The following is a 25,048-nucleotide window of genomic DNA, read 5'->3' on the forward strand; positions in this document are numbered from 1 at the left end:
CAGGGAAGTGTGAGGGGCAGGGGCGCCATCTAAGGAATCTGAGGGGCCAAGTGCCCCCCATTTTTTTCAATGAGGCCCCCCATTTTTCTGCGCCTTGTGGCAGAAAAACCTTTCCGTGGCTGTGACGGGGCCTACCAGCAGGTAGCAGAAAGATGCCCCGTCCTGCGCAGTGTCAGGAGATGTGTGTGACATCACTTGTTGCGTGTGTGACATCACATGTGCGCGCCGGACCCCTTTAATCTTGGGGGAGACCAGGCGCCTGTGGTGAGGGCCTTAGGTGAAAAAGGGTCAAGTGGGGGAATGTTTTCGATACAAGGGCCATGTTCCCCTCTGGTCAACCCTAGGCCAGAGGTGGGCGGGGTCACAGGCAAAAGTTAAAGGGGGCGGAGCAATGAACATTAAAAAAAAAATCTTTGCACATTAGGCCAGATTCTAAACATGCACATGCCTCTCTGGCCTCCATTAGGAATGCAAGAGGCTCCATCCAAGGTCAAGGGCACATTGCAGCCAGTCAATGGGGTGCAAGGAGGGGCAGCAAGGGGTGTGGCCTGGAGAAAGGGGTGCGGCTTGGAGAAGGGGTGTGGCCTGGAGAGAGGGTGTGGCTTGGGGAGAGTTCAAAGAGCCTTTAGTGCCACACCCCTGAGTTGATTGGACAAGAAAAGGTTGGGCCCTCTTTCCCAAACTTCCAAAATACCTCCCCTGCCCCAGAGAAATTCCACAGGCCTTTATACTAAAGGATATATACTCAAGAGGGACGCAGGTGGCGCTGTGGGTTAAACCACAGAGCCTAGGGCTTGCCGATCAGAAGGTCGGCGGTTCGAATCCCCGCGACGGGGTGAGCTCCCGTTGCTCGGTCCCAGCTCCTGCCAACCTAGCAGTTCGAAAGCACACCAGCGGGAAGGTAAATGGCATTTCCGTGTGCTGCTCTGGTTCGCCAGAAGCGGCTTAGTCATGCTGGCCACATGACCCGGAAGCTGTACGCCGGCTCCCTCGGCCAGTAAAGCGAGATGAGCGCCGCAACCCCAGAGTCGGCCACGACTGGACCTAATGGTCAGGGGTCCCTTTACCTTTACCTATATACTCAATGCAATTTTCATAGAAAAAGAGATGCTGGAACTTACCATGAACGCTTCTTTTGTTTTCTTATAATGGCAATGGAGTCCACCTGAGAGGTGCTGCAACAGAACTCAGTTCCAGCGAGTTCTGGCTGGAAAAAAAAGCCCTGGATATACTCATATTGTCCTACATTACGAGTCTGTTATTACTGAGATCCCTCCTTTGAAAAAAATTGGCACATTTAAAGATGCCCTATAGAGATGCATCGCTATTATCTGAGTGACAGGAGGCTGCTGTTTTAATTTAATTTTAATATTTTGGCTCAGGTGCAGAAATGTTTCCAGGCAGACAGGCAGATATTACATTAGGCAAGGGTGCCACACAGTTAAGTGAAGGCCTCTGGGGATCTGCCACATATCCTTGGGGAGGGTTTCACATACATCATAACCCAAGTCTCCTGCAGCATTTGGAAAATGGTCACAATATTGTTGTTTCAGCAGGTCTAAAGCTGGGGTTTTGTGGTTGTTTAATTTGTTTGGGCGCTAAGGGATTGACTGAATTGTCTTTATCACGGCCTCATTTTCTCTCGTTCCAATGAATATTTCACGCAGCCTTGCCCTGCTTCTCTCTAGTTTGGTGTTCTTTCCACCCCACCCTTCCCTGTTAAAAATAAAACAAAATTGCAGCAGCACGAATGAATACAAATAGTCAGCAGCAGCAACCCAAAGCAGCAATTAAAACACCTCCACCACATAATAAGAATCATTATGTTGGTTATTACACCTCCACTGTAGAAACAATATGCATCTGAATACGAGGTGCTGGGAAACGCAGGTGGGAAAAGTGCTGCTGCGCATCTTTCTCTGTTGGGGAGAAAATAAGTAGGTCTGTGGGGGGGGGGGGGGCCACGACTGAGAAGGCTCTCCTGCCCTCAGTTTGGTGGTTCTCGGCAGGGTTCCAAAGAAAGGTGTCAGCCATATGTTAGGAGCAGGCAATTTTTTTCTTTTTTTAAAAAATACTTTTATTAAACAATTTTAACAGAACAAATTATCAATCAAAGTAACCAATTACATCCCCCCCTTTTTATTCCCTCCCAACCCCCCACCCACCCACCAAGGGCTCCCCTCAGCTCCCCTCTCTGATTTGTTTACACATATTATTCTCTGCATGTTGTAAAATTGTTCATATCATTACCTTATCTATCATATATTCTACTAATAAATTTGTGGATGTTTAATCAAAACCTGTCAAGGAGTCCCTATCATTTTGTTGTCTTTCTAAATAGTTTGTAAAAAGTTCCCATTCTTCCTTGAAGTCACAATTGTCCTTCTCACATAATTTGTATATCAATTTGGCCAACTCCACATACGGTAACTCATCAGTTTTTCTTGCCATTGTTCTTTCGTTGGGATTTCCTCATTCTTCCATCCTTGTGCTAACAAGACTCTTGCCTCTGTTGTTGCATACATAAATAAGTTCTTTATTTCTCCTGGCAGGTCTCGTCCTATAATCCCTAACCAAAATGCTTCTGGTTTCTTTACAAATGTAATTTTAAACTTTTTTTTCCAGTTCATTATATATCATTTCCCAAAAAATTTTAACTTCTCTACATTCCCACCACATATGATAGAAAGTACTGTACCTTCTTTTTCTTTACATTTCCAATGTAAGGAGCAGGCAATTCTTCAGCTACCCAGGTCCCAAGCTGTGTGGGGGAACTGGGAGCCAGTGCAATTGTTTCGGCACTGGGGAGCTGCAGATTCATTTTGAACAAAGGGCTCTGGAATGAATGAATGAATGAATGAATGATGTTTATACCCCACCCATTTGGCTGGGTTTCCCCAGCCATCCTGGGCAGCTCCCAGCAGAATATTAAAAACACGATAAAACATGAAACATTTAAAACTTCCCTAAACAAGGCTGCCTTCAGATGTCCTCTAAATGTCAGCTACAGTGGTACCGTTGTTTAAGAACAGCTTAGTTTACGAACAACTTGGATTAAGAACTCTGCAAACCCGGAAGTAGGTGTTTTGGTTTGTGAACTTTGCCTTGGAATAAGAACATGTTTCGCTTCCTGTTGAGTATGTTCCATTTGTAAATTGAGTTCTCCGCTGCTATGGGAAAGCACACCTTGGTTTAAGAACGCTTTGGTTTAAGAACGGACTTCCGGAACAGATTAAGTTTGTAAACCAAGGTACCGCTGTAGTTGTTTATTTCCTTGACACCAGATGAGAGGGCATTCCACAGGGCGGGCGCCACCACTGAGAAGGCCCTCTGCCTGGTTGCCTGCAACCTCACTTCTCGCAGGGAGAGAACTGCCAGAAGGCCCTCAGTGCTGGCCCTCAGTGTCCAGGCTGAGCGATGGTGGAGATGCTCCTTCAGATATACTGGGCCGAGGCCGTTTAGGGCTTTAAAGGTCAGCACCAACACTTTGAATTGTGCTCGGAAATGTATTGGGAGTCTATGCAGGTCTTTCAGGACTGGTGTTATATGGTCTCAGCGGCTGCTCCCAGTCACCAGGCCAGCTGCCGCATTCTGGGTTAGTTGTAGTTGTAGCAATGGCTGAAGCCATAGAACCGGGCCTTGCAGTAGCTGGGTGGCTGGCTGGAGGCCTGGGCTTGTGGGCGGCCACAGCTGGCTCTGGGCCTAGTACATCAGGTTACGCCGCACCTCCCTCTTGGTGGCCCTGATTCCCAGATTGCAAACCTCCTCCTTTTGGTGGAGTGCAACCGCATCTGGAACAAGTTGAAGCACATAAACACTCCCAAAGCACATAAACACCCACCAGTCTTAATCCGAGCTGAGCTTCAGTTTATTGACTTGAAGCGACACATGACGGGTGCCAGGCACCCAACCTAGCATGCACCTGAAATCGGATGTAAGGGAGTAGTAGAGTTGAGCATCATTAACCCATTGATGACCTCTCCTGCAACTCATCTCTTGATGGCCTCACTCAGGTAGATCAATTCTGGGGAAACTTTCCCCCCTTTTAGGGTTGTTTTCCTTCAGGGGTAATCTTGGAGCGGGGGCTTGCATGACGCTTGGGTCACCATTTTTTCCTCTCACTTCCTTTTCTTTCTCCCTGCTCCCCTCTTCCTCCTTCCCCTCCAGGTTGCTTGGGATGGGGCAGGGAAAACAGATCACTCTTGCCCAGAGCTCTCCAAACTGTGCATCTCGATACGTTAGCGTATGGTTGCCAGATGTCCCCATTTCCCGGGGACAGTCCCTGGATTTACATATCTGTACCTGGACAAAATGGGATGCGGGTGGCGCTGTGGGTTAAACCACAGAGACTAGGACTTGCCAATCAGAAGGTCGGCAGTTCAAATCCCCACGACGGGGTGAGCTCCCATTGCTCGGTCCCTGCTCCTGCCAACCTAGCAGTTCAAAAGCACATCAAAGTGCAAGTAGATAAATAGGTACCGCTCTGGCGGGAAGGTAAACGATGTTTCCGTGCGCTGCTCTGGTTTGCCAGAAGCGGCTTAGTCATGCTGGCCACATGGCCTGGAAGCTGTACGCCGGCTCCCTTGGCCAATAAAGCGAGATGAGCACCGCAACCCCAGCGTCGGTCATGACTGGACCTAACGGTCAGGGGTCCCTTTACCTTTACCTGGACAAAATCCGTCCCTGGAATGTCCTTGGATTTCTTTTAATGTCCCTGGATTTATATTTTAAGGGATTAATATTTTATATTAGCAGGGAATGAATGTTGTGTGATTGTTTCAACGGCACAAGACACATTATATGGGGACTTCCGGTGAGGCAAAATGGTGGGCGCCACGGCAGCGAGCAGCTCCTGAAGCCAGCCAGAGCCAACTGCGCTACCAGGCTGGCTCTGGGCTGCTGAGACTGCCACTGCCACTGCCGAGGGGGAACCGGGAACGCCCGGCACGTCAACTGGGGGAACCACTGACACACACATCCCTGCAACCCAAATGGAGCCGGGAGTGAAAGCACCCGGCCGACTACCCAGTGGCGCTCCGGGGCCAGGAAAACCCCAGAGCCAACACAGGGAGGAGGAGGAGGAGAAGGAAGAGAGAGAGGAAGAAGGAAAAAAAGAAGAGCCCTTACCTTGCCGCACCACTGCCGCTCAAGAGGACAGGTAGGAGAGCACTGGGAGGGCTAGCGCTCCAAGAGAGGAGGCCGGGGCCCAGAGGAAGGCCGCGTGACAGAGGAGACTACAGAAAAGATAATACTTCTTAATTATTTTTATTTTTTAAAAAACTTTTTTCTTTCTTTCTTTTTTTAAAAAAGAGCATCCCTGGATTATTTGAAAAAAATCTGGTAACCTTATGTTAGCGTGTCGGCTACAGTGTGTAGGTGTGTCGCACGAACACTCCCCATACTCCTCCCGGGGCTGGAAAAAGGTTAGTTTAACCTCCGGTTCGCTAGTAAAACTGAACTAGGTAAAGGGTAAAGGGACCCTGGTCCAGCCGTGGCCGACTCTGGGGTTGCGGCGCTCATCTCGCTTTATTGGCCGAGGGAGCCGGCGTACAGCTTCTGGGTCACGTGGCCAGCATGACTAGTTCTGGCGAACTAGAGCAGCGCATGGAAACACCGCTTACCTTCCCGCAGGAGCAGTACCTATTTATCTACTTGCACTTTGATGTGCTTTCGAACTGCTAGTTTGGCAGGAGCCAGGACCGAGCAACGGGAGCTAACCATGTCACGGGGATTCGAAGAGGAGGGAGAAAGGTTGTTTTCTGCTGCTCCAGAGAAGCGGACACGGAGCAATGGATCCAAACTACAAGAAAGAAGATTCCACCTAAACATTAGGAAGAACATCCTGACAGTAAGAGCTGTTCGACAGTGGAATTTGCTGCCAAGGAGTGTGGTGGAGTCTCCTTCTTTGGAGGTCTTTAAGCAGAGGCTTGACAACCATATGTCAGGAGTGCTCTGATGGTGTTTCCTGCTTGGCAGGGGGTTGGACTCGATGGCCCTTGTGGTCTCTTCCAGCTCTATGATTCTATGATTCTATGAACCGCCGACCTTCTGATCGGCAAGTCCTAGGCTCTGTGGTTTAACTCACAGTGCCACCAGCGTCCAAAACTGAACTACTGTGTCGCAAAATGGTGCATGTCTAAAAAGTGCGTCACCAACATGAAAAAGTTTGGAAAGCTCTGCTCTTGTCAGAGGTCTGAGCTGATCGCTTGCTTGTAGGTCACTTTTGAAATCAGGCTGCAGCTTGGCCCTGCCCCACTTGAAATGGAGGTTGAAAACCATGGGAGCAAGAAAACCCAGGTAGGTCTGGCCCCACAGAAGCACAGGGCCCCCCCAAACTCCAGTTCAGAGAGCTAATTCACAATGCCATGACTCATTGGCAGAGAAAACCACTCAGGGTTTCAAGAGAATTATTGCAGGATCATATTCCCCTCACCTCATCCTCCCTACACAGGTTATTAATCAGGGTGGCCAAAGCAGTTCCTGTGTCAAAACCAGGCCAAATTGGATATAGGAAAGGACTAGTAGCTATCAGACAATAATTGCTACCATCTTCCGGGCTCCAAGGCTTTTTGAGGACACGTCTGGGAATCGCTCCCAAAAATTGGCATCTGGGTGGACTTTTGCCAAATTGGCAAAATATCTGGGAAAACCCGGACATATGACAAGTGGAGCAATTTTTTAAAAATCCCCCAAAAGCCTAAAAATGTAGATGATGTTCCCAAAAGAAGCTCAACAACTTTGACCGAGAACAAAACAAAACCTCCGTCCAGATTTTCACATTTGGGAACCTTAATTATGGGAGCGGGTGGGTGTGATCTTGTGGCTTCCTTCTGATGCTGAGATTTGACATGCCATTTTTCAACGTGACATCTAAAAACCACCCTCCCAAGCTCCTCACAGTTCCTCATGTACATACACAGAGGCATCACTTCCTCTCCATACTTGCTTTAACTAAAACCACACTATTTCCCTAGCTGACCCATGCTATATTAATATATTTGCTTCCATCTCACATACTTACCGGTACATCATTCCTGACATTGGTATTGCACCTTTCCTCCACAGAGCTCAAGGCGGTATGCCTCATTTTATCCTCTCAAAAACTCAGTAAGGCTGTGATAGCGATTCACCCAGTCACCAATGTGTCTTAAAAATATATATTAAAAATTCAATATATATATATATATTTCAAAAATACATTTTTCAATAATATCACCTGTTCATGCACCTTTCCTTTTTCTATCAGAGTTACTGCCTTCTGTGAAGCATCTTCCTGAGTAGAAAAGTCCATGTTGGTTGCCTGGTTTGTGTCAACAATGGAAAAGGACTTTTGGTTTCTTGTTGTTGGCATGTGTCTGCTTCCAGAGACAAAGGAGTGTGTCTCTTGGGTGTGTGTGTGTGTGTGTGTGTAGCTAAACTGCTGGAGAATCACAGCACCTGCTGTGGCTGCAGATACCCGTAACTCATACCCACTGCCTCTTGTGTTGTTTTTGCTGCGTTAGCAGCACTGAAGTGATCTCCCCGGGGCTTGAGCCTGCCTGGGCAGTGTGTCTGGAGGTCCTGAGCTGCTCAGACGACAAGACTCCCCCTTCCCAGCCTCGCTGACGTGGTCCAAATGAAATCAGAGCCACACATTTGGCACCCGCTTGGCTACAGGAGTTGTCGGAAGAAAGCGTACAAGACACCATCCAACCATCTTATTGTTAGTTTCTGTTTGCCACTGAACAGCTGCTTTTGGAGTCACAGGACTCTGTTTACATTTCAGGGATTCCAGGCTATTGGAAGTCTCACGGGAGAAGGGAGACGGGATGTGACGTTAGTGGTGTCCTCTTTACAATGTAGCCCAAACCTCTCGTCTCTTCCCTGTCCTGGGACCTCTGCTGGAGAATGTGCCTTGGAGCCTCATCAAAGGCTCAGGTCATTAAACACGTCGGGAGGAGATTCTGAAGGCTCGGCTAGGAAGAAGATGAGGCTTTATCAGCTTGACCGAGCGCAGATTCTGACACTTAGGGCCTCCACTCTGGATTTGTGTAGGGTCTACTAATCCCTTAGCCTTTTCCTCTCCCGAAGATGTCCCACAAGACCGTGGGCATGGATTTTTGCTGCCAAGCCTTGCTCACAAATGACTATAGCCGCAAGGCAGCAGAGATTTAGGACCAGAGTTTTCCTTCTCCTAGAGGGGTTACCTTCCCTGGTTGACAAGCCCCATCTGTCACTCATTTCCCTCGACAACATGTGCAGTCACTGTCTTCTTGACCGCTGGACCCACGATTGGTCTTGTTTCCTCAATCCGCCGGAGCCTGTCTTCGCAGGCAGGGGATAGACAAGTCCCTAACCCATCAATGGTTTAAGACTACCCTCACCTGAGATAGCCACCCACTCAAAGCTGTTTCCCTGATGTGGTCACTGTCGCATGCTCATAGCTTCTAAGGTGCCACTGGTGAGAGCTCCCAAGGGCAGTGTAGGAAGCAAAGGTGGACAAACAATGTCTCCCTTAACACCCAAACTTTGAAGGCAAAGGAAGCTGCAAAGAAACAAGAGGCCCCCGAGTTAGTTCCTTATTAAATTACTTTTTATTATCTGCATAGAAGATTAAAATGGAAAATAAAAATTCATCTCTGGAACCCATTGGCCTAGCATTAAAAAAGAAGGAGCAGAGAAGTGGTTTATTATTTGAAAGAAGGTCACTTTGCTTAGAGGGTGCTGGAATGTGTTTTCCCAGAGGATTCAGCAGCTGTTTGGCACGTGGCAATTCAGGGGTAGCCTGTAAAGTGCGGAAGGCACAAGAACTCTGCTACAAAGTGCATTCATTTAAAAACAAAACAGAAACCCCCCCCCCACCTTTTCTTATCGCTGTTAGAATCAAAATGTCCACTAACGTTGCGTCTCCCTAGGAGTCCAAGTACGACAAGTCTTACGCGTATCAAATGCTTGCTGCACCCAAAGCAGCCAGGTATTTTGTCTCCAGAGGTCGGAGAGAGACAGAAGGGAAAGGATTGTGGCTCCAAGTGGCGGCGAAAGGAAGTCACTGCCTTCTTCCCACCTTTCTCTGTCGGAAATGTGATCCACAGCTGATGTCACCAGAGCCCAGGTGATCCCTGATGGGTTGGACCTTCAGGGGAAAGGAGTTGTGTGACTAGCCAGGGCCTTCCTTTGCTCCAAAGCCTGCCTCTGTCCTTTCCCCAGCTGTCCTCTGGCCTGCCCCCTTAAGGGCTGTGGTCTGCGCCTCTTCAGGGAGAGGTCATTTGCAAAGGGACGCCTGCAGCTTCTGCTGGTATTCCTCCCGGCGGATGCAGCGAGGACAGAAACTGGCACTTGCCTGGCAGCTGCTGTGGAAGACAGTCTTGCACACCTTGCACCTGTTGGGAAAAGAGGAGGTTAATAGCTGAAGCAATTCATGCAAACTGTTAGGGAGGGGAAAGAAATACACACAGCCCATTAAAGTGGGGGGGGGGTAGAGAACTCCCCTTGTCAAGGGCCGCATTCCCTCAAGCAGAATCTGTTGGGGGCCACATCCCACAGATGTGGTCAGGGCTGAAGTCAGTGGTAGGACCAATCATTGCCCCACCCTCGCCTTCTGACACCCAATTTTTCTTCTCTTCTCTCTTTCTTCCTCCACATCTAGCAAGCTGCCAAGGGAGTAACAGGTCAACAGAGCTCTGAACCGATCGCTTGCAGGTTTTGTTTTGTTTTACAAAATTATGCTTAGTTAAACATGTTAAATTAACTTAATCGGAAAGCTTGCAATTACCAGATAGCCTTAGGATTTAAATACGTAATGTGATGAATTAATATGTTTAAAGTTGAATGGTTAAGAAAGACAGATGTTAAGTGATTACGTTAAATTTTTAAGAGTTTAGGTTTTGGAAAACCGTTAAAATGATATACAGTGAAATTAAACCAGGGGGATACGAGGAAGTCACGTAACAATGTTATGAAGATCAGTTTATTTACGGTGCAGATGTATGTTTGTCTGTTTATTTGTGTTTTTTTTTAAAAAAAAAAATTCTGGAAAATTATAAATTTTTTTTGAAAAAAACCAAAAACAAAATTATGCTTAGGACTGCCGGCTACCACCCTCTCCATCCCCTGTCTCGCCACCCCTTTTCAAATCATCATGCTGGGCTTGTTCAAAAACCTCTCTGTGAATTGTGTGATCTGTTCAGTTCAGGACAAAATTCCACGCTTGCATTTGGCTTTTGGAACCCTGTTTGCAGCCAGCATGCAGCACAGCCCTCGGACTTATTTTTCTCTTTTCCTCTGCTCAAAAGCAGACTGGTAACTTTGTGCCCCTGCGGCTGAACGGCTACGCAAGAGGAAGTGACCCCAGGCTGCCACCTGTGCAGGACAGCGATTCAGGAAGGGCCTGCTCCTCCTCGGAGCTATTGTCAGGAGCGCTCCAGGCACATCCTGCCTCCCCGGGTAAATAGCCTGATTTGGGCGACAGGAAACTGCATCAGCTCAGCAAGCAGGCACTCTTCCTGCCTCAGCACAAAGCAATCTTCAGTGAACCAGGCCTGCCGACGGCTCTCTTGTCTGCGCTGCTCTGATGCTGCAGCCTTGTGAGATTGAGCTGGGGTGCGGGTAAAAGGAAGTCGGGTATTCAAAAGCTACTCTAAAGGAGGAACTGGGGCCTGAATTCCTGTTCAGCATTCTGACCGTCCCCGCAGAACAGAGATCAGGAAGATGTTCTCTTCCAGAAGCTGTTGGTCCACTGGTGGAGAAGGCTGAAGGGAACTGCAGGCCCAACATCATCCTGATGGCTTGTTGTTGTTTAGTCGGGTCCGACTCTTCGTGACCCCATGGACCAGAGCATGCCAGGCACTCCTGTCTTCCACTGCCTCCCGCAGTTTGGTCAAACTCATGCTAGTAGCCTCAAGAACACTGTCCAAACATCTCGTCCTCTGTCGTCCCCTTCTCCTTGTGCTCTCCATCTTTCACAACATCAGGGTCTTTTCTAGGGAGTCTTCTCTTCTCATGAGGTGGCCAAAGTATTGGAGCCTCAGCTTCAGGATCTGTCCTTCCAGTGAGCACTCAGGGCTGATTTCCTTCAGAATGGATCAGTTTGATCTTCTTGCAGTCCATGGGACTCTCAAGAGTCTCCTCCAGCACCATAATTCAAAAGCATCAATTCTTCGGCCATCAGCCTTCTTTATGGTCCAGCTCTCACTTCCATACATCACTACTGGGAAAACTATAGCTTTAACTATATGGACCTTTGTTGGCAAGGTGATGTCTCTGCTTTTTAAGATGCTGTCTAGGTTTGTCACTGCTTTTCTCCCAAGAAGCAGGCGTCTTATCCTGATGGCTAGAGGTTGCTAAAAAACGGTGGACCTCCTTGCTACTGAAGCATTATCCCCACCCCACCCCACTGATTTTCAAAAACCCTGCCCTCTTACAATACAGTGGACGCTCGGGTTGTGAACGTGATCTGTGTGGGATGTACCTTTGCAACCCGCAGCGGTGCATCTGCACACGCGCGGGTTGCAATTCGGCGCTACTGCGCATGCGTGACCGCCAAAACCCGGAAGTAACCCATTCCGGTACTTCCGGGGTTCGGCGGTCCGTAACCCAAAAAACACAACCTGAAGCGTCTGTAACCCAAGGTATGACTGTAATAGGATTGGAAGGGATGTCATGGAACAGCAGTGTGCCTGAAGACAATATACCTAAAGCATCCCCAATAAATGCCTTGCCAAGCCTTATTCCTCAGCTGGACCTTGAGCTCCAGGCAATTGCAGGATGATTTTTAAATTTTATTTTATTTATTTATTTACTGGATTTATATACCGCCCTATACCCAGGGGTCTCAGGGCAGTTCACAGAATAAAATCAAGATATAAAACCACAAAATACATAATAAAAATAGAAACAACAACCCAATACCCCCCCCAAACACATGTTATTCATGTGTTTATATCTTTTTGGTGTATTTTTAATTTTGCATTATGTATGCTTTTATAATTGTAAGTCATTTTGGGGCATTTTTGTTGTAAGAAATTAATAAATGTAAATAAATAAATAAATAAATAAATAAATAAATAAATAAATAAATATAAAGGTAAAGGGACCCCTGACCATTAGGTCCAGTCGTGGCTGACTCTGGGGCTGCGGCGCTCATCTCGCTTTATTGGCCGAGGGAGCCAGCGTACAGCTTCCGGGTCATGTGGCCAGCATGACTAAGCTGCTTCTGGCGAACCAGAGCAGCGCATGGAAATGCCATTTACCTTCCCGCCGGAGTGGTACCTATTTATCTACTTGCACTTTATGCTCTTGAACTGCTAGGTGGGCAGGAGCAGGGACTGAGCAACGGGAGCTCACCCCGTCGCGGGGATTCGAACCGCCGACTTTCTGATCGGCAAGTCCTAGGTTCTGTGGTTTAACCCACAGCGCCACCCGTGTCATAATAATAATAATAATAATAATAATAATAATAATAATAATACATATTTATAAAGAAATACTTGTCACCTCTCCCCCTCCATTGCAAAACAGGCAGTGTGGTGCAACAGTTAGAGTGTTGGACTATGGCCTGGGAGATCAGGGTTCGAATCCCCATTCAGCCATGAAGGTCCCTGGGTGACCTTGGGCCAGACACCGTCTCTCAGCTTGTCCAACCTCACAGGGTTGTTGTGAGGGTGAAGTGGGGAGGAGAAGAACCATCTACACCACCTCGAGCTCCTTGGAAGATAAAGGTGGTATAGACACGTCACAAATACATGAATAAAAATGAACACAACTGCGAAAAACGAATCGCTTCTTTGAAAACTTGACTCCAAAGGCAAGGTGGGGAAGAGAGGAAGAACACTCACCTGGTCGTTGTGTCGAATTCAAAGGGGAAGATGATGTCGTTCTTGTTGCAGATCTCGCAGATGAAGCCCCTCTGGGTGCACAGGTCGCAATTGTAGACGTGATGGGAGGCAAACTGAATTAGAGACTGGAGGAATGTCTCAAACACGCCGTCCGCTATCTAGGAACAGAGGAGGGCTATTAATAATAATAATAATAAAATATTTATATCCCGCCCTCCCCAGCCAAAGCCGGGCTCAGAGCAGCTAACAGCAATAAAAGTAACACAGCATTCTAAATTAATATTCTAAAATGTCGTACTTTTTGCGGTCGGTACCGTATTTTTGCTCTAAAAGACTCACTTTTTCCCTCCTAAAAAGTAAGGGGAAATGTGTGTGTGTCTTATGGAGCGAATGCAGGCCAGAACAGCAAGAGGGATTGCTGCTTTCACTGAACAGTGATCCCTCTTGCTGTTCTGGTTTCTGAGATTCAGAATATTTTTTTCTTGTTTTCCTCCTCCAAAAACTAGGTGCAGCTTGTGGTCTGGTGCATCTTATAGAGCAAAAAAATACGGTAATTCAAAATCAAATGGCAACCACTGGGCCAGAGTTCTACGAGGATCACCAAAGGAGGGGGTCAGGCTGTGCCTTGGCCAAAGGCCTGGTGGAACAGCTCTGTCTTGCAGGCCCTGCGGAAAGATGTCAAGTCCCGCAGGGCCCTAGTCTCTTGTGACAGAGCGTTCCACCAGATCGGGGCCACAGCCGAAAAAGCCCTGGCTCTGGTTGAGGCCAGCCTAACCTCTCTGTGGCCTGGGACCTCCAAAATGTTTTTATTTGTGTTTTTTTTATATATAAATATTTATTAAGATTTTTGTAAAAGAAAAACATAAGTAACAAACAACATTGCTTATATCATAACAAAATTTCATAACTTGTTTAGACTTCCTCACGTCTCCTGCTCCCACTTACAGTGTTAAGAAGTTTTTTCAAGCAAATTATCATCTTGTTTGCAATCTTAAATCCACTCGTTTAAATATAATCTAATAGTTCTCCCAAAGGGTTTGTCTTTTCCTTAATCTCACTTATCCTCAAATTCCAATCTAGTTTAGTGGTGGCCAGTTATTTATGATCAAGCATCCTTCTTAACATTCAATCAAATTACAATATTTTTGTAAATAAATTTTAAATTTCTTCCAGTCTTCTTCAATCCTTTCTTCTCCCAGGTCACGGATTCTGCCGGTCATCTCTGCCAGTTGCATATAGTCTATCAGCTGCATCTGCCATCCTTCCAGTGTGGGTAGATCTTGAGTCTTCCAATTCTTGGCAATGAGTATCCTTGCTGCTGTTGTTGCGTACATAAAAAATGTTCGGTCCTTCTTTAACACCTTCTGGCCGACAATACCCAGGAGGAAGGCCTCTGGTTTCTTAGTGAAGGTATACTTAAATACCTTTTCCAACTCATTATATATCATTTCCCAGAAGGCCTTCACTTTAGGGCAGGTCCACCAGAGGTGAAAGAATGTTCCTTCATTTTCCTTACATTTCCAACATTTATTATCAGACGAATGGTATATTTTGGCAAGTTTAACTGGGGTCATGTACCAAAATGTTTTTATTTGAAGACCGTAAGGTCCTCCGTGGGACATATCAGGAGAGGCAGTCCCGTAGGTATTAGCAGGTGGGGAAGGGTGGTCGTAAAAGGGAAACCTTTATCTATGAGGCAGCTGTGAATATAGTGAGGCCAGGTGACCGACTCACACCTGAAGGTCTGACATAGGTAACAAAGCATCGGAAACATGCAGGACAAAAGGGAAATTTGGCACTTATTGGGGAAAGCACCAATGAGGTTCCATGCGAGCCCTTAAGACCCCAAAGCTGTTTTCGAAGCTCTCTCAAGGCAAAGGAATAAAAGCTTGCTTCTGAGCGTGCTCAGACCAGTTTTCCTGTTTTGGTTCAGCACGCTGCATTCTAACATGTGTAGGTTAAGGGGCGCCATCCTTGGGCTGGGTCGTGGGGGAATTGTGGATAGAGGGGGGTATGTTTTCCCGAGGCAAACCCTCGTTTCAGAAGCTTCCTCTTTCCAGATCTCCTACCTGCCTCAGGTCAGCCACGCTGTATTTATGGGGACATTCCAGGAGGTAGTGCCGGTGATCGAGCCTTCGGAAAGGAGACAAAGGAGGAGGAACAGTTTATTAAGAGCTTTCCCCATCTGCTGCCAAGAGCTGTATAGAAGCCGTATAATCCCTAAACTTCTAACTGGCTTGCAAGGACAGGGCGATAGGGAAGGCCACACACTTTCTTGCATGTCTATGGTCAACCTCCTTCGGCTGTTTCCCCCAATCTCATTTTTCTGCATCTCCTGCTTCTACATTTGCCACAGATATAAAAAATGCTGTGAAAATGCTTTTTTTAAAAAAAATGTTGTAAAGTATGTCTGGAATTTGCCATTAGCTCATCAGTGCCATCTAGCGTCAGATTTGTATAATGCACTTAAAACGTTGTAAAAAAGAAAAGGAAAGGTAAAGGACCCCTGGACGGTTAAGTCCAGTCAAAGGAGACTCTGGGGTTGCGGTGCTCATCTCACTTTTGAGGCCGAGGAAGCCTACATTTGTTCACAACAGCTTTCTGGGTCATGTGGCCAGCATGACTAAACCGCTTCTGGTGCAATACAACACCATGACGGAAACCAGAGCGCATGGAAATGCTGTTTACCTTCCTGCCACAGCGGTACCTATTTATCTACTTGCACTGGTATGCTTTCGAACTGCTAGGTTGCCTAGAGCTAGGACCCTGTCACAGCAAACCAAGAGGCTCAGTGGTTTAGACCACAGCGCCACCTGCGTCCCCTAGCTGAGTCCAAAGTTTCTAGGCTTCATGGGTTGAAGGACAGATTTTGTATAAGGTACAGCAATCCCCAAATTATATGCCAAGATGCACTAGGAAAAGGGACCCCTGACCATTAGGTCCAGTCGTGACCGACTCTGGGGTTGCAGCGCTCATCTCGCTTTATTGGCCGAGGGAGCCGGCGTACAGCTTCCGGGTCATGTGGCCAACATGACTAAGCCATTTCTGGCAAACCAGAGCAGCGCACGGAAACGCCGTTTACCTTCCCGCCGGAGCAGTACCTATTTATCTACTTGCACTTTGACATGCTTTTGAACTGCTAGGTTGGCAGGAGCAGGGACTGAGCAATGGGAGCTCACCCCGTCGCGGGGATTCGAACTGCCAACCTTCTGATCGGAAAGTCCTAGGCTCTGTGGTTTAACCCGCAGCGCCACCCGCGTCCCTGTGGGTGCACTAATGTGCTGTGAAAAGGGCTGAGACATTCCTTGGAAAACTAAACCACTATGTAGGATGAATCCCACCATTCTGTCCCTGTTGGAGTAGGGCACCTCCACTGAACCTCCTACATGGAACCTCTTCTCTCTTTGCCAGTGCAGAGGCAGTGAAATCTCTTTTAGGGATTGCCTTGATGAAGCCTGGGCCTTAGCAGACAAACTTGGGGGAATCCCCATAGCATCACCATTGCCCAGAAAGAAGAGGTCCACGATTGGGGAAGGTGAGGCATCAGAAGCCACTGGCAAGGAAGAGGTCTGCCCTTGGTTTTGGAGCCAGTCAATAATATACATTTGTTCAGCGGAAAACTGAAGCATGCCTCTAATGCTAATCTGGACGCAAAAACTGTACAGGTATCAAAAATTTGGGGAAGAACAGTACTGACGGTACAGAATATAGCCTTTTTTTCTTAGTGAGGATTTTCTTTTTTAAAAATAACAAAATAGAAATGATATACAGCTCTCCTTATTTCCTCAACAGCAGTATGTTTAGGTTGTTCAACAGACATTTAAGCACATTCCAATTACCGTATTTTCCGCTCTATAAGACGCACCTAGTTTTTGGAAGAGGAAAACAAGAAAAAATATTCTGAATCTCAGAAGCCAGAACAGCAAGAGGGATCGCTGCGCAGTGAAAGCCTGCCTTCGGTCCATAAGATGCACACACATTTCCCCCTACTTTTTAGGAGGGAAGAAGTGAGTCTTATAGAGCAAAAAATACGGTAGTTTGTTTTCAAAAACATTGTTTAATTTGATGACGGAACAGTGCCCTGGATAAGTAACTTGCAAGCAGCAAGTATTTGCAAGCAGCCTCAAGTACACTCCTAAGAATCTTGTTCAACTGAGGACCAACACAGCAAAAGTTGGTCCTCAGTTGAACAAGTTGCCCAAAATCTCATTTTTTCTTTGAAATCGTCACCTGGAGGGTTTATGGAGGGAGCGTTTCTTTTTTGAAATGTACATAAAAAATGAAGCCAAGATCTTCAAGACATTTCCCATGCATGTTAGCTGCCTGCCCTTATCCAGTTAGGAACATGGACAACACAGAATGGGTCAAAGGCCAAAATCTGTTTATGTATGCTACGGCCGCTGCAAGAACCCTCCTGGCCCAAAGATGGAAAACACAAGACATACCAACCATCCAGGAGTGGCAGGTGAAGTTGACAGAATATGCAGAACTTGCCAAATTGTCAGGGAGGATCCGGGACCAGGAAGATCAAAGATACCAAAATAATTGGAGTAAATTTATTGAATATTTAAAGGAGAATTGTAAAGACACTAGCAGGATTGACATAATACCTTCAATGTATAATAGTACTATTGTGAGAATGATGTGCGCGATAGAAAGGGGTTAAATATACCAATTGCAGGGAGGGAGGGGAGTCGCGACTCGGCAGAGTCAAAGGGAATGTATGGTATTATTATGGTTTGTTGGAAAAGACTATGTAAGGAAAACAATAAAAATTTACTTGGAAAAAAAAAGAAGAGAATGGGTCAAAGGCTTGGGACCTGGAAGAAAGGGGGGGGGGAGAAGCTGGACCCCCTGTAGGCTCACCTCTTGCTGATTTCTTTCAGGGCTCCACTGCGGCAAAGGACCAGGTAGTCACCAAGGAGTTTCAGCTGCTCCCGGCTCTTGTAGATGTGGCTCATGTGGTCCACATGGTCATAGAGGGTCTCATTCACCAGTTTCAAGTTGATCAAGGGCTGGCTATGAATTTGGGACAGGAACTTCAGAGCCTGGCGGCAGACCTAAGAAATGAAAACACCTGTAAGTGTCCTACGTTGGCATCTAGAGAAGCCAGCCAGAGGGGCTGGTTACAATTTCAGGCTAGCACCCTGGGTATTTCCCATTATCAGTTCCCTTTATCTTCCTCTCAGTCTTGACAAGCCCAGATTTTTTGCAAGTAAAGGTAAAGGGACCCCTGACCATTAGGTCCAGTCGTGACCGACTCTGGGGTTGCGGCGCTCATCTCGCTTTATTGGCCGAGGGAGCCGGCGTACAGCTTCCGGGTCATGTGGCCAGCATGACTAAGCCGCTTCTGGCGAACCAGAGCAGCGCACGGAAACGCCGTTTACCTTCCCGCCAGAGCGGTACCTATTTATCTACTTGCACTTTGATGTGCTTTCGAACTGCTAGGTTGGCAGGAGCAGGGACCGAGCAACGGGAGCTCACCCCGTCATGGGGATTCGAACCGCTGACCTTCTGATTGGCAAGTCCTAGACTCTGTGGTTTAACCCACAGCACCACCCGCGTCCCTCAGAATCAGGACAAATAAGAAACTGTTATAAGAATTTTAAGGTCTCAAATATAGAATATTCATAAATGAACACATATCTAAATGTATGAACCATGCATTTGAAATAGATGCATGGAAGAGCAATCCTGAAGCCATTTTGACTCTTCCAATGATTTCAAATATTCCTCTGCAGTAAGGGAGGCAAATGGGGAAAGCCTTCCCATTGTCTTTTTGCTTGCAAATCCTGTCCGAAGGGAGTCTTTGTGTATGAATAGGGTGAGTCTGTGACCTGGACTCAGGAAATAAAGTATTAACTATCACAAAAAAATGGCCAGGCTGCCCAGGTAATGCAATCAGGGACCATTATCAGGGTTCCTGGCAGATAGGATTTCTGCTGTAGACCGCCTCCTTCTGTGATGTATGTGTGATATTTTAGGGGGGTGGTTGTGAGCTACAAGGTGGGCAATTTCAAAAGTCTATATAAGGGCTTGTGCACCGTTTTTCAGCGTTCTCCTCCCTCCGGCGTGTGGTGAGTGGGGACCCTGTTGCAACAGCTCCTTGAATAAAAACCAGGCTTACTAGCAGCTTTGCTTCTCAATATACTCTGCTTGGCCTTTGTTATTTTCTCCTAGCGAATGAACAGTGAGATCGTTCACTTAAGGACTCTATATGGGCTCTGGAATATCCCATAAGGGAAAGGGAGCAGTTTTTATTATAACAAAATGAACAATGCACGAGCCACATCAGGAGTCAATCAGAGCACTGTACGCCCCCCCCCCCCCGCCTCACCGGGGATGTTGCCACCCCAGGCCTGTGTCCCCTATCCTCAAGTCGCCCAGACTTACCGGACGCCTGGTGAGATCCCAGTTGTGAATCAGCCGCGAAGGAATCACGGACTCTTCATCCCAGTGGCAGCTGTCACAATAGTAGAGGCCTGTGAATGCGCAAAGCTTCGGCTTCACAAAGGAAAAGCCAATCTGCCTGGAGCAGCCTGGAAAGAAAAGCAGCCACAACAGCGACATTATATCTCCCCTGTCAGAATGTCAGGCACTGGACTGAAGGGGGCAAGTTGGAGGAGGAATGGTGGAGCTCGCCCCCCACCCCTTCTCCTGAAGCTTCCAGAGGAGAGGAAGGCAGTACAGTGGGCGCTCGGGTTGCGAACGTGATCTGTTCGCAACCTGCGGGGGCACGTCTGCACACACGTGGGTTGCATGCACGACCGCCAAAACCCGGAAGCAATCTGTTCCGGTACTTCCGGGTTTCGGCGGTCCGTAACCCGAAAAAATGCAGCCTGAAACGGCTGTAACCCGAGCTATGGACTGTATTGAATTACAGCAGTGGTTTGAGGAAGGTCAAGACAGGTGAACAGAAGAGTTGGGAGGTGTTGGGAGAAGGGAGTGGGGAGACAGAGCCAGGCGAGACAGAGACAGAGCAGAACAGCTGACACATTGTCATTAGATATTATTTCTGACCCCCCTTCTCCCAGAACTCGACATTCATTGAGGGTGCAAGAGCAAAGCACTCAGAGACAATTAGTCCCTGGCGGCCACCGTAAGGGAAAGTGCTGTTGGTAGGAAGGGAGGCAGGAGGAGCTCAGTTGGAGCAACGCCGTTAAGGGAGGCAGATTGCATTCCTTGTCTCTTGGTGCGATGACTGAATAAACTCATTAGTAAGAACTCTTTGTTTTTCTCTGCTCCTTGCGGCCACCAGGGGAGGGAGAGAATTCCCCGGAGCCTGAAATAGAGGCAGGATGTCTCAGGATACCAGTTGCTTGGAATCGCTAGAATCGGAGAGCGCCGTTGCACTCGGGTCCTGCTGGGCACCTGGTTGGCCACTGTGGCAACAGATTGCTGGATAAAATGAGCCTTCAGCTTGATCTAGCAGGGCTCTTCTTATGTTAAGGGTTCCTAAGGATGCTACCCCTTCATGGATCACTGCCTTGCCGTGGCGAAGGGGCTTGAATAACTCAGAGAAGCTATGAGCTATGCCATGCAGGACCACCCAAGATGGACAGGTCATAGTGGAAAGTTTTGACCAAATGTGATCCACCTGGAGCAGGAACTGGCAAGCCACTCCAGTATCCCTGCCAAGAAAACTCCATGAACAAAGCCTGGTGTGCTCTGCTCCATGGGGTCATGAAGAGTCGGACACGACTAAACGACTAAACAACAACAAGGATGCTACAAACTGGCCCTTGGCAATTTTGAGAGTCTTCTGTACAGTGGTACCTCGGGTTACATACGCTTCAGGTTACATACGCTTGAGGTTACAGACTCCACTAACCCAGAAATAGTACCTCGGGTTAAGAACTTTGCTTCAGGATGAGAACAGAAATTGTGCTCTGGCGGCGCGGCGGCAGCAGGAGGCCCCATTAGTTAAAGTGGTGCTTCAGGTTAAGAATAGTTTCAGGTTAAGAACGGACCTCCGGAACGAATTAAGTACCGTATTTTTCGCTCTATAAGATGCACCAGACCACAAGACGCACCTAGTTTCTGGCGGAGGAAAACAAGAAAAAAAATATTCTGAATCTCAGAAGCCAGAACAGCAAGAGGGATCGCTGTGCAGTGAAAGCAGCAATCCCTCTTGCTGTTCTGGCTTCTGGGATAGCTGCGCAGCCTGCATTCACTCCATAAGACGCGCACATATTTCCCCTTACTTTTTAGGAGGGAAAAAGTGAGTCTTACAGAGCAAAAAATACGCTACCTAACCCGAGGTACCACTGTATCTGTTTCCCCACCCCGAGCTCTGCGTTGCAGCCACCTTGCCGCTCCCCAACCTACCCGCACAGATGAAGCTCTGGCAGTCCAGGCCTTTCTCTGTGGGGATGGCAACCAGGTACTTGAGGAGGAAGCCATTCCCCTTGGTGGTGCTTTTCAAAACGGCCTGCGAGTTCCCATCCAGGTTGCCCCCCAGGCTCAAGGCCTCCTCCGCCATCTCCAGGTACGACATCAGCATCCGGCGGACCAAGTCCCTCCAGTCAGCTGCCTCCTCCGCGTTCTCGGCTCTCAGCTTCAGCACCGCTTTCGAAGTGATGACTTTGAAGAAGGCCGGGCCCCCCAGGCTCACGTCGGGCAGGATGTCCTGTATGGTCTCGATCCCGTAGCTGTTGCTCAGCATTTTCTCCCCGTTCCGGGCCCTGAAGCACTTCAGGGCTTCCAAGGACAAGGAGAACACAAAAGGGGCCCACGTCTTTTCGGTTTCCAGGTACAAAACAGACTCCTTGACCGCATCCAGCTCGGGGTCGAAACCGCACGTCCAGTCCAGTCCATTGCTGCCTGTCCCGTTGTATTGCAAGAGGGCCGAAAGCTCGCCGGGCGAACCACCGGCAGAGTTCGCATCCGGGTCCTCCGCTGCTTCGGTGCCCTCCAGGGTCTCCCAGCCTTCGTCCGGCTGAGGCCTACATTTCTGAAGTGCCTCATGCAGCCGGTCCAGCCAATCCTCCGCCTCATCCTGAGAGGCGGCTCGGAGGCAAAGCCGTTTGCCCGAGAAGGACAGGTCAAAGCGGCCGTCGCTGTGAGCTGTCCCCAGGCAATCGCACCGCAGCAGGGAACAGGTCTCCACGCACACCCGCTCCTCGCTGTCCACAAAGAGGCGCAGCTCCAGCGGCGAAAGCTCGCAGAAGAACTCCTTCCAGATGCCCATGCCTCCTCGTCGCTCCAGGGTCCCCAGCTTCAGCAGACCACGGAAAGGGTTCGAAAGGCCTGGAGGTGGAGGATAATAAAGAAGAAGGGTATTACAGACGCAGCCAAAGTGATTCAGAAGTCATAAATAACGATGCTGCTGACCACCGTTTTGTCTTGTCTTTCGTCATAAGAATTCTAACGTGACATAAACGCAATCAGCGCTCATAAGCGCACAAGGTAAACACACATACGTTAAGTACATAAACCACATGTCTGAAATAGTACAGGGGAGCAATCCCGTGGCCATCTTGACTCTCTTAATGACTCCAAATATTTTCCTCTGCAATAGAAGGAAGTACCTAGACAGCATCTTAAAAAGCAGAGACGTCACCTTGCCAACAAAGGTCCATATAGTTCAAGCTATGGTTTTCCCAGTAGTGATGTATTGAAGTGAGAGCTGGACCATAAAGAAGGCTGATCGCTGAAGAATGGATGCTTTAGAATTATGGTGCTGGAGGAGACTCTTGAGAGTCCCATGGACTTCAAGAAGATCAAACCGATCCATTCTGAAGGAAATCAGCCCTGAGTGCTCACTGGAAGGACAGATCCTGAAGCTGAGGCTCCAATACTTTGGCCACCTCATGAGAAGAGAAGACTCCCTCGAAAATACCCTGATGTTGGGAAAGATGGAGGGCACAAGGAGAAGGGGATGACAGAGGACGAGATGGTTGGACAATGTTCTCGAAGCTACCAGCATGAGTTTGACCAAGCTGCGGGAGGCAGTGGAGGACAGAGGTGCCTGGCGTTCTCTGGTCCATGGGGTCACGAAGAGTCGGACACGACTAAACAACTAAACAACAAATCAGTCCTGCACTGCAGGGGGTTGGAATAGATGACCCTTAGGGTCCCTTCCAGCTTTACGATTCTATGATCTTGGAAATAGATCTTTTCAGTTGCAAAATCCTTCAAACCCTGTAAACAGACTTATCACATGAATAAGGGAAGTCTGGGACAATGGATTTAAGAACTAAGGTGTTTACCATTTTGAAAGAATGGCCCAGACTGGCCAGGATAAGGCAATCAGTGACCATTATCTGATATCTTGACAGACAAGCCACACTCTCAAATTTCTGTTGTAATGTAGACTGCCTCGTAGTGGTATGATGCTTGTAGGTGGTCTTTGGCTAAGGGGGTCTGGCAAATTCTAAAGTCTTTAAAAGTTGTTACACACTTTTATTCTAGGTCCTCCCCTCCTTGCAAGGGAGGGAACTCTGTTGCAAGAGGAAAAAAATAAAGATTTGCCTTGCTTTGACTGGTTCCTGCCTCCACATGTTCTTCTCCAACTTAGGGGACACTGAGCCCCTTGATGGGGAGCTGGGCTGCTAAAGCCAACCCCAAATTTATCTTCTATCACTTTCTCCTCCCCACCCCATCATTTGCCCCATGGCAGAAAGACCCTTACCCATTTGCCTCCGGTGAACGACACTAAAGCCCTTTGATTCCGCCTCGGGGGACAGTTTGGGCTTCCTGGCCTTGGCTGAGGTCACGTGAAGCTTGTCTTGGTCCAGAGCGCCGCTTGGTATCGATGGCTGGCTATCGGCAGGACGCTCTGGCGAGGGACTGAGTGAACGGGAGAGACTTTTTGCTGTTCCCTCAGGAGGAGGAGAGGGAAGGTAAATGTCATCCTCGGTGATCCAGTTTGTTTCCTGTCGGGGAACAAAAAGAGCTGAATTCAGCTGGACTATTCAACAGGGAAATTAACAAGTAGCAAATAACGTTTTTACTGCGCTAAGGGCTTTATAGAAGTGGCGCAGTTCCTGCCCAAGCCCTGCAGTAGGGCTGGAAGGCCTGTGCCCCTTCGCGTAGTCCAAGGGAAAACCAGGATGAAAAACCAAAAGAAATGGAGAGATTGAAGGAGGGAAAATAAGTCTCCTATGAGCAATTAGTTCAGTCCCCCGGCAAGAGTGGTCCAGCTTCCTCCCAACATCCTGTTTGGACACGGAGGAAAGGGGAGGGAAGGGGTTTCCAAAAGAGAAAGAAAAGTGGGGTGTTTTCTCCCACTTTTGGCTTTGACCCCAACCATCACCTGCACGAGGCTCCCTCAGTGGATTTAGAACAGGGTCAGTATTTGGAGTGGGTAGGTTTATCAGTGGCTAAAACTAAATGGAGCCCCCTTATTCCAAGTCAATATACACCCCGATGACCATATGGTGGGAGACATTGTATAGAGGTGGTTGTTATCCTGAGGGTGGCCTGTTTTAAATTAAGGTGGTCAAAACCGTCAATTTTAACCATCAAGAAAAGACACCAATGATAAAACTTGATCTAAATAAAGCTCACATACTTTTTGAGCAAGCATGCATTCTAAATAATTGCTCTAGTGATACGTATATATTGGTTGGTAACTAAATAGACACTTAAAGGTAAAGGGACCCCTGACCGCTAGGTCCAGCCGCGGACGACTCTGGGGTTGTGCGCTCATCTCGCTCTATAGGCCGAGGGAGCCGGCGTTTGTCCACAGACAGCTTCCGGGTCATGTGGCCAGCATGACTAAGCTGCTTCTGGCAAACCAGAGCAGCGCACAGAAACGCCGTTTACCTTCCCGCTGGAGCGATACCTATTTATCTACTTGCACATGATGTGCTTTCGAACTGCTAGGTGGGCAGGAGCTGGGACCGAAAAGAATAGGACACTTAGGTAACCACAAATCAAAATGTCTGGCCATGCTGCTCACACAGCTTTTGGTATTGCAGAACCAAGTATGTCTCCTTATGAAGGATATGAAGCAAAATAATTTACTTGAAGGTTTAGGCTTCTGTCTTATCCACCCTTATTCAGAAACAAGCACCACTGAACAAAGTGGAGTAAGATTTGGCTGTGGCATTAGTGTGTCCGAAAGCAAAATTACTGAGCGCAAAATTGTTTAATTGGTTTAAAGGTTACTAGTTTCTTCCAAACTGAACACAGTGCAGCGCTCAGGGAGTTGGGCTTAAGGGTCTATGTGGGCTGAGTTGATGATCCCAGAGAAATACAGGATGGCATGATTGAAGCAATGATTCTTCAAC

General features: G+C 47.9%; 1 protein-coding gene across 6 annotated transcripts in view; it reads right to left on the bottom strand.

The window, feature by feature from the left end:
- Positions 1-8,550: 8,550 nt before the first annotated feature.
- Positions 8,551-25,048, bottom strand: part of PLEKHM1 (pleckstrin homology and RUN domain containing M1) — a 44,527-nt gene continuing 28,029 nt past the window's right edge. For all 6 annotated transcript variants that reach the window (XM_083709129.1, XM_083709130.1, XM_083709131.1 and 3 more), the window contains 7 exons: positions 23,446-23,689; positions 21,141-22,061; positions 19,206-19,351; positions 17,679-17,872; positions 14,882-14,945; positions 12,813-12,970; positions 8,551-9,359 (listed from right to left, as the gene is read on the bottom strand). In XM_083709129.1, coding sequence (XP_083565255.1) covers positions 9,242-9,359; positions 12,813-12,970; positions 14,882-14,945; positions 17,679-17,872; positions 19,206-19,351; positions 21,141-22,061; positions 23,446-23,689 — 1,845 coding nt within the window. In that variant the 3' untranslated portion in view covers positions 8,551-9,241. The remainder of the gene's footprint in view (positions 9,360-12,812; positions 12,971-14,881; positions 14,946-17,678; positions 17,873-19,205; positions 19,352-21,140; positions 22,062-23,445; positions 23,690-25,048) is intronic.

This window comes from Podarcis gaigeae, assembly GCF_964106915.1.
Source record: "Podarcis gaigeae genome assembly, chromosome: 13".
Taxonomy (NCBI): Eukaryota; Metazoa; Chordata; class Lepidosauria; order Squamata; family Lacertidae; genus Podarcis; species Podarcis gaigeae.